This window comes from Saccostrea echinata, unplaced genomic scaffold (assembly GCF_033153115.1).
Source record: "Saccostrea echinata isolate AGI-Se365-2 ecotype Australia unplaced genomic scaffold, CSIRO_AGI_Sech_v1 ptg000042l, whole genome shotgun sequence".
In the NCBI taxonomy this organism is placed as follows: Eukaryota; Metazoa; Mollusca; class Bivalvia; order Ostreida; family Ostreidae; genus Saccostrea; species Saccostrea echinata.
Genome location: NW_026889791.1, coordinates 3762913 through 3772480, shown reverse-complemented (window position 1 = coordinate 3772480; position 9568 = coordinate 3762913). Strand labels below are relative to the sequence as shown.

Below are 9568 nucleotides of genomic sequence, written 5' to 3'. Positions count from 1 at the left end.
AGCGAGTTGTGTGACAGCGCGACAGCGTGTTGTGTAAAGTTGCGTTAGCGCGACGGTGTGTTGTGTGACATCGCGACATCGTGTTGTGTAAAGTTGTGTTAGCGCAACAGCGTGTTGTTTGAAAGCGTGTTAGCGCGACGGCGTGTTGTGTATAAGCGCGCTGACGTGTTTTGTATAATTGTGTCAGCGTGATGACGTGATGTGTGTTAGCGCGACGGCGTGTTTTTCTGAACGCGCTGTTGAGCTTTTGCAAATGGCCCTATCCGGACACCATAGATATCAGTACATTTATTTATTTGGTGTTTTTCTACAACTGAAAAGATCGCTTGTGGGACATTTGCTTGCCGCACTACGCTTACACTTCTGTAGGCTAAAATGCAAGAATCCTGTAGAGCGTACTGTATTGTTTCTTAGTTCATTTTTGGATTTGGCTGTTCCACTGCTCTTCAATTTAATCAAAGTTATTTTTTTTAGATTTCAATCACAGATTTAAATCAAAGGTATTTACAATATCCGTGTTCTCTGGAGCACACGCGGTACGAAGTGCTCTAGCTTCTCCATCTAAGCCAAATTTGTTTATAAACAATATATACATACCCAAAGTCTAGAAAACCTATTTCAGGCGTAGGACTTTATTTAGGTGACCTCAGAGGTCTCCATTTTTGCTGAAACACTAGCCGTCAGCAACTAACTGAACAACTCGCTTATACACCTTAGGTCATGTGACAGGCTGAGGAAGCAAGTTTTCGTTTTGTTGTTCTTTTACGTTCCTTGCGAGAATTCTTCACTCATATGAGACGTCACCAAATACCATAGAGTGACTTCAAATAGACCTTTACTCGGCATCTAAGGTCAGTGAGCAGTAAGTCCTAATCGTGCTAACGCCTTCCGTGACACGGGGCCTAGTACCTTTTTAGAGTCATATCCGAAGGATCTGTGACTATCATTTCTACTGCCGGTGGTTTGGTGAAGACAGTCACTACCTATATGTAAAACGTCTTAGGTTTGACATGGCGCCAGGGAAGAGAATCGAACCCGGACCTCTAGATCACGAAGCAATAATAGTTCGCTCAGAGCACCGAAAGTGTGACTTCTGATTAGCCGGTGTTGTCTGGTAAACCTTTGCAAATCTTTCCCCGGAGTGTTTACTATATAGTAAGCTTCCATCTCGAAATAATTGCTATATAGTAACTTTCCTACCTGAAACTTTCCTATAGAGTAAATTTTCCCCCGGGGAAAGTTCATTACATGTATATAACAAACCTTCCCCTATGTACAGAAATCATCCCCACATATTTTCCTTTTTATATTGATAAACGTTCCTCCTTAATCCTGTTAATTATTCATAATTTGGAATTATGTATACTTTGGAAACAGCATTGTTCGTGGGGGACAAATGTTCGTGGACTTCGTGGGTCACCCTTACCCATGAATTTACAGGAACGAATATTTTGTTGACATATTGATTCATTGAACCACCGTTTAAATGAGTAACCCACATTAACCCCTAAGAAATAAAATGATTCCACATTATTCATCGTGTTTATTTGATTGTTGGTAGCAAACAAGATTAACACAATGGATGAATAGTTTCCGCAATAGTTTTTGCAATTTTGTTGTTGTTGTAAATTAAAGCTAGTATACCTTCGTTCTGCTTAAATATCTTAATTATGAAATTGTGGCGAAAGGGTATCTACATGGGCCATCTTCAGATAACTTTCACATTTACTTCAGACAACGCAATTATGTGCAAATTTTTCTCACAATTTGTCGACTAACGAAATATTTGGTGTGATCTGTTACGGAGGTTTGTTAGTAATATGCTAAAAAAGCACGTCATAAAATTTTATTAGAGATTAATTTAAACAAAGTATCTCTGATCATCAATAGTTTCACAGAGATGAAACTCAGAATACGGGTATTTATTTAAAGCATTTGAAACCATCTATTATGTTATAGTTAAGAATTTATTTCCAATTAAATATATATAATCCGAACTGTTTACGGTTAAGTGGAAGGTTAACTTTGCTGAAGAAACCCTCCACCATGGGGGAGGATTTACTAATATAGTTTCTTCCAGGAGATATTTTACTATGGGTAAAGCTCACTATATGACACCGTTGAGTTCAACGTTGTGTTACAAGTGCGCAAGCAGACTACGTGAATACCACTGGTGATTGTGGAGTGGAACCATAAGAAGTACCAACACAAGGAGAAACCAGAGATTTTCCTCAGTGTAGCAGATGTCAACTCCAGAGTACCCAGGGCACAGTAATAGGACCCCCTTTTGAATCTTGTCTACATCAGTAATCTCACTGAAGCTCCAGTCTACCATCTCTGCGGTCATTGTGGAATGGAACAACATAGTAAGCGGACATCTTCAGGTACGCAGTACTATATATAAAGCCCATCAACATGTCGAAGATCCTACATCATAAAATCGTCCACTTTTTAGTTTTTCATCAAGTTTACCTGTACATGGATATTTTTAGCCGTTCGCCTTGGATGCTAGAGTTTCAACACTCCATCACGGGAAAAAAGGAAGAAGAGATGTAAGACTAGACCAGGTACATGTATCAATAGTTCCGAATTGCACCGCCTTCTATTGAGAGATAGGTTACCTTGCATAAATAATTGTTTCATGCCGTATCTAAACGAGGCTTTTATGGAAAAAAGATGCGGAAGATATGTAAAAAAATAGAAAAATACAATTTTATGATTGATAAGAAAAATGCAACTTTCTAGTTTTGAGGGTCCATAAGTATTATAAGCTGATTGAGGCATGCAGTAATCTAGGAGTTCATACTTACTGTTCCTATCGATGTCATAGACCCAGTCCAAAAACAAGACAGTATTTGGGGAAAATGTCTTACTGGCTTAAAATTTCAGCATAATCAAATAATGCTGATCCACAAGAAGATGTCTATAGAAAGGGCAATTATAGCATAATTATGTGATATATATAACGATACTCGTCTGTTGTACAGATATACTGTATTTTAATGAATAATAATATAGGTATCATATGAGGGACACCCTTTGAAATATAGAGGTAAAATATCGGTTAATCGAATGATTTATGCCTTTAACGCCCCTTTGACGTACACGTATCAACTTAGGATCTACCAATTTATTCTATTTTGAGAAGAAAACTTTCAATCTCTCAAATGAAATTAAAGGAAATTAAAATGGTTCAGTTCAGAATGACAACCAAAAAAAAAAAAAAAAAAAAAAAAAAAAAAACAATTTAAGGCACGTGATTATGCTAAGGGAATGATGAAAGAGCTAGTTATTCGTGTTTCTTTTTAAAAAAAAATAACGAATGTACTCGGAAAATTTCCACTGTTTTCCTACATCAAAGTATAAAAATAGTATGGATTTTAACGTTTCTTTTGGTTTCTCTAATATAAAAGAAGCACAAAAGCTCTAGTATATAGCTTAAACTCTGTGAGGCCTTTTTTTGCATATACATGTAAAATATTTATCAATTAGCAAAGGAAGTGCCTTATAATAAGAAAAAAAATGTTAAGCTTTTAGCAAAGATGTAACTTAGAATGAGGAAGAACTGATTAGCTTGTAGCAAAGATGTGTCTTAGAATGATGAAGAAGAGATCAGCATGTAGCAAAGATGTGCCTTAGAATGAGAGAGAACAGATAAGATTTTGAAAGGTGGATACACTAAAATATTGATGCTTGATTATTGATTCGTTTTAAGCAGCTGGATTTCCATAAATGTCACTTTGAAAGCACAGTAACTATAATGTGTCAATGATTTGTATCTCTCCTTGAAAGAGGATGTGGAACTTTCGTAACGGCATAATTAGCAATGTTTACTATATCCGCAAGGGAAAAATAGATATGAGTTTTTCTAGCAATAGAAATAATAATCTCATGAAAAAAAAATGGCATGATGTCCGCTTTGGATTGTTGAGTACTGGCCGAATCTGCATAAGCATCTACCATTCCATGCGTTCTCTCGAAATTAAGTATTTTAAGCGAAGTTCTTGTTAATACTTACGAAATTATGTTATGTTGAAAACATAATCTATGTTAAAAAAATCTGCGTTTTCCATTGAGATTGAACCCAAACGCTAAGGCCCCTCAGTATCAGTTTATTCACCAAAACTGACTCTTTACCCCTTAAACTACATGTAATTCCATACCATTCTTAATTCTTCGAAATTACAGTCTTTAATACTTTTAACATTCCAGTCAAGGTGAGTTCGATCTACCATACCTATACTGGATTCCTAAAGTTCATAAAAATCCTTACAAACAAAGATACATTGCCAGGTCCAGCAAGTGCTCTACCAAACCCCTATCTTTACTCCTCACAAAAATATTAACTGCTATAAAGGAGAAACTCCAGACGTACTTTGTTCCAGCATATACTAGAGGTTAACGAGGTTGGATCCTGATATTTAAAGTCTTAAACTTTTTTTGTCAAGTATATTTTTAGTTTCTACACATATAGCTTAATTAAAAATCAAAACAAAAAACGGGGGTCAATACGCTTCTTTTGGCGCTACAGTACATTTAATATGACCTTTTTGCACTGAAATTTGTGTCTTAATCAAAAATCACAATCATCTTCGACGTTTTCCCTCCAATGTTTTTATTCAAATAAATCATGGGACAAATTAAACTTTTAGTCCATTAAAAAAAAGACACTTCAAAATTGTGACTAAGAAAAAGTTTCAAATTGCTTCGCATAATCAATTATTTGACCTTTCTGCACTCAAAAAATGTGATTTTTCTGACATTAAAAATTTAACAAGCAAGAAAATTATTTTAAAGTCTTAAACTTTTTCTGAATTTAGGCAGATTGATCAAAGTTATCTTATATATTCAGAAAATAAAAACAAAAGTGGGGGTCTATGACGTAAATTTTTAGATATTACTAAAAAAGTGTTAATTTTATGTTAAAATTGGCTATAAATTTTCTCCTGGACTTTCAGAATATATTTACTATATTTGTCACAATATATTGAAAGAATTCATAAGAAATAATTTAATAGATATTTCAGAACCAGCATAAAACATTTCACTGCAAAAAACAGCTCTGTGTGCAACCAGCGTGGAAAAATAGGAATATAAAATTAACAGTACTGTATATATTTCAAAAGGAGACAAAATGATCATTTTCTCCTAAAAAACCTTCCGCCACAAAATATAGTTCCTGGCTTAATCCTCTTTGAATGGAATTTAATCGTGGTTTTTTCATTGGATATAGTTTAATTTGCATTGTAGAATTCAGATTTAATGTTTGAACTTAAAAATGATGCAGAATTTTATAAATAAAGGTCCAGACCAAAATCTGCTCAAAAGCTCAGGATCGAACCTCCTTAAATCTGTTTGTGATATCTAGGGTTTAAATATTTCTCGGAAAGAATACAAATGTTGTGTCATAAAATTTAATGCTATTTTTTAAAGTAAAGTGGGTCCTTACGCCATGGTTTTGTTAACAGAAAAAAATCAGTCTTTTTACAAATACTTTGAAGAGATTCATCTACTATCAATAAATAAATAAATTTAAAAAAAAAAAAAATAAGAAAACTGGAGCAAAGAGGCATTCATATAGAATTTATTTTGCCCTATTTGATTTGTGCATCCTATTTCATAAACGAATAATCTCAATACTTATGACATCGTAGCAGATTTAATATGCATTAATGTTAATGAAATATCAAACATTATTTTTTTTTTTACATGTATGATTGAATTCTATATGTTTTTTCACTTTCTTACTTGTCGAATCACCTTTTTGTTATTCTAATATTTGACTTTCATGCCATTTGGTCAGTTATTTACGTTCAATGTGTATGGAATTTTGATTAATATCTTTTTTTTTCATTGGATTAGATACTGTCTGGCGTCCGTCTGTTGTGTGTCGTCTATATTTTTTTTCAATTTCTGCAGAACCATGTACTGTCCCAAATTCAACCAAACTTGCCACAAAGCATCCTTGTTCAAATGATGAGTCATACCCTCTTTCAAGGGGAGATAATTAAGAAATAGGAAAACTTTGATACGGTCATTTCAATATTTTCTCAATAACCACTGCGCTAGAAAAGATGAAACTTATGTGAAAGCTTCCTGGAGTTATAGACTAAGTGTATATTCAAATTTGATAAAATCATGACCCTGGGGTGACTCAGATCATTGATGAACGTTTTGGCCCATGGGCCTCTTGTTTATCAGTCGGCAGATTCTAATACCTTTGATTACGAAGTTCTAGTTCATGTTTCGAGTCACAACAAGCAGTGCTTCGAAATACCAATTTTTAATAGCAAAATCATGCAATCACTCTTTATTGCATTATTTTCTTTGTATTTAAAGCGTTATTTCCCATTGTTCAACCCTTCCTCGCAATTAATTTTTGTATATGTTTATGAGCTACCCCTATTTTAAAAGTTCTGGTTCCACTGATGGTTTGCCATGTTAAACTAAATTATCCTATATTCTCATCCTGTACTTACATCCATATTCTCTAATGAAAATAAAGCTAAATTGAAAGTTAAACTCTCAGAAGTAAGTCTAGGTTTTTTGGCCACGATCTCACATGACAAGATAGATAAGTTAATACCCTATTTATAAAAGGTTAATGTGCATATGTATGTTCTTCATTGTCAGATTCAGCAGTTATGCCGAGTGTGATGACAGATCCGTTCGAAATGAATACCACGATGCTTGGTAACACATCTAGCGCTCGACCTTGGCAGGACTACGTAGAGATGACTTTTCTGGGAATCGGTAGTTTGATTGGAGTCATTGGAAATGTCCTGGTCATCAAAGCAGCCTGCAAAGTTGAGACCCAATTTGCTCGACAGATAATGACTCTGTTCTTTACTCTTGCCATTACTGACGGTATAATCTCAGGAGTCAAGATACCCTTGCTTATTTCGCTCAGATTCAAGCTAACGAAACCCATCCTTGTCATTCTGAAATACGTATTTCTGGGACTAAATGCAATTCTTCAGATTACGCTTTGGAAACACTTTTTTGTTGGATTTCAACGATTCATGATCATGTATAGCTTTCCATTTTACCGAAAGTATTTCACCTTAAGAACGACCGTGTCCATCGTGGTATCTCTGTGGTTAATTCTCTGGGTGCTGAACATCGTACTACCAATCCTTGCTCAGATGAACGTAATGTTCATCAATCTCTACTTTGATCACGGATTTCATCGTTCTGCGGTTGAGATAGCTGTGTATGAAATCATTACTGTTGGAATTTTAAGCATAGTTCCCGTTTGCTGCACAGTGTTTTGTCACATTTGGATCGTTTTTAGCATCGTTAAAGCTGGTCTTACTCATCTAGAGAACATCGAAGAAAGCTCCACCTTCATCAGAATCAACATCACCTCCATTCTGCGTATTTTACTTCTGATTGTTTGCGTTTCGCCATTTCTGATCGCAAATATGGTGGATCCCACACACTCATCCATCTCGCAGACTGCGTTCCTCTGGACTGAGTATTTCCTTTGTGCCCACTCTGTGCTAAGTCCCTATCTTACTCTTTGTGACTCGGATTTCAAAGATTCATCGTCTTTTAAGAACTCGACTCACAATCGCCTTAGATCTGCCGGTAGTTTGCGTAGAAGTCGTAAATTTGCCGTCAGTTTCATTACGTCAGGGGATCTGAAAACGGTTAAGCACACTGAATGATACAAAGATTGATACAAAGATCGATTGAAAAGTTTGTAAATGGAAGAAGGTGTACACTTTTAACAAAAAACATCTTGACTTTTTTTGTAGTATTGTGTAAAGATGTGTTGCTTGTTGTTAGGAGTAACGTAAGATTTCGTCCAATATCGTGTAATATCAATTGTAATCAAGAATATTTTTATTCAGCAATTAATCCCAAACAATTAAATTCAAGCATATGTCTGATAAATGTTGATGCAGTTTTGAAGAGCTATTCACACCAATTTTAAACAGTTTTTTTCCCCCAAAAACTCTTGGTTTTTTTTTTTTTTTAAAATAACGTTGTTTACAATATCATCAATATATTCAGAACTGTGATTTTGTAACAATTATAGAATCAAGTAACGATGAATGGGAACACATTTAAAATTGTCGCCTGTAAAATTTATTAATAAATTGATACATTCAGGACATATTACCTTGTTAATGGTAGGTTTTAAATCGTCCAATCATAGCGTGACGCTACACAACATGACTGCTGGCAATTGATAAAACTTTTTTTTTTTTCAATCTAAAAATGATTTTGAAAAGTCTATATTAAGTTTATTTAAAAAAATCTTTTTTAAAGTTTAAAATATTTTACACATACTAATTGTTGCGGATACAATTGCGTGTTTAAAATACTTAATTCCAGACTGCATCAAGAATTGTTTAATTTTCATTATTCTGTGTTTTATAAGAAGTTTCTATTTCCCATGTACTGGGAATTACTTGTTTTGAATTAAAATGGAACAATATTATGAAAAAATTATGTTCATAGTTTTTAATTCATTTACAATGTGAAAGAAAATGCCTCCCATGCAGTTATCAACTAAAATCTCTATATCCTGTAATTGGGAGGCCAGAACTTTATTCCTCTGGTAAGCTGTAAAACCTTTATATTTTTAGACATCAGGGGTCACAAATGAGCTTTTTTAGCCATTAAAAATTCAGAAAAATTTAACGTTTCAATTTTTTCAAAATATAAAGCCAAAATTTAAAATTGTTCTTCAATATTTGGAATGGAGCACAACCTTTGTTCAAAACGTTTATGAACCTATTGAGATTGATAGAACTCTTAGTAATTTCCATTGCAGATATTCAATTTTTTTTTTTGGATCGTGATCTGTGCTCGCATTTCAAACCTTTGTTGAATGTATTCAAACAAAAGTTTTTTTTAAATCAATCAAGAATATTGCAATTTTTTGAAGCTTGTTCTCTATTAAATGGATCTTCAACAGGTGACAAGTTGCTAGGTGACAAGTAAGTAATTGATCCATTTTATGCATAAAGTGAATCTATCTCTTTGTACATCCAGCCAAAACAACAAAGATATAAATACATGTAGCATCGATCTGATGAAGGTGCACATTTGAAAAAAAAAACTGTCTACTAAAGATTTTATTAAGGTTTCTTTAATCAGAAGTTTCTCAATTGGTGTTCACGCGTAAATGTCACATGGAACAGCTAAGATCACGTGATAAGATCAAACCAGTGAGAAACAATACTCATACGTACGAGTACTGTACTGGCTCTGTAAGAATCTTGGAAGATCAAACATATAGTTATTTTTAGTGTAAAAAATTCAACTTTCGATATGCAGAACAAGACCATCGATCTAGAACATTTTTTCTCGTGGATTATGTTACATTGATATATTTGCTTTATTATTAAAACAGATGCACAAATTATTGTCAGCAAACACAAGTAATAAATCTACAAAACGATATACAGGTACTTTTTAGAACTTCATAGTCATAAATTAGGAACAGGTATTATTAATAGAACAGGTATTATTAATAAAACACCAGTATTAGTGTGTCGGCCTGACATAATATAAACTTTTCCATCATCAAATGGTAAAATATACAACAAATTTA

The 9568-nt window shown here is 33.9% G+C and overlaps 1 protein-coding gene across 1 annotated transcript; it reads left to right on the top strand.

Annotated features, from left to right (window-relative positions):
* Nucleotides 1-2206: 2206 nt before the first annotated feature.
* On the top strand, nucleotides 2207-8198 carry LOC133201077 (uncharacterized). Its single transcript, XM_061336879.1, has 2 exons — nucleotides 2207-2384; nucleotides 6634-8198. Exons 1-2 carry the CDS (start codon nucleotides 2354-2356, stop codon nucleotides 7668-7670), a joined length of 1068 nt encoding a protein of 355 aa, XP_061192863.1. The 5' UTR covers nucleotides 2207-2353; the 3' UTR covers nucleotides 7671-8198.
* The last annotated feature ends 1370 nt before the right edge of the window (nucleotides 8199-9568 follow it).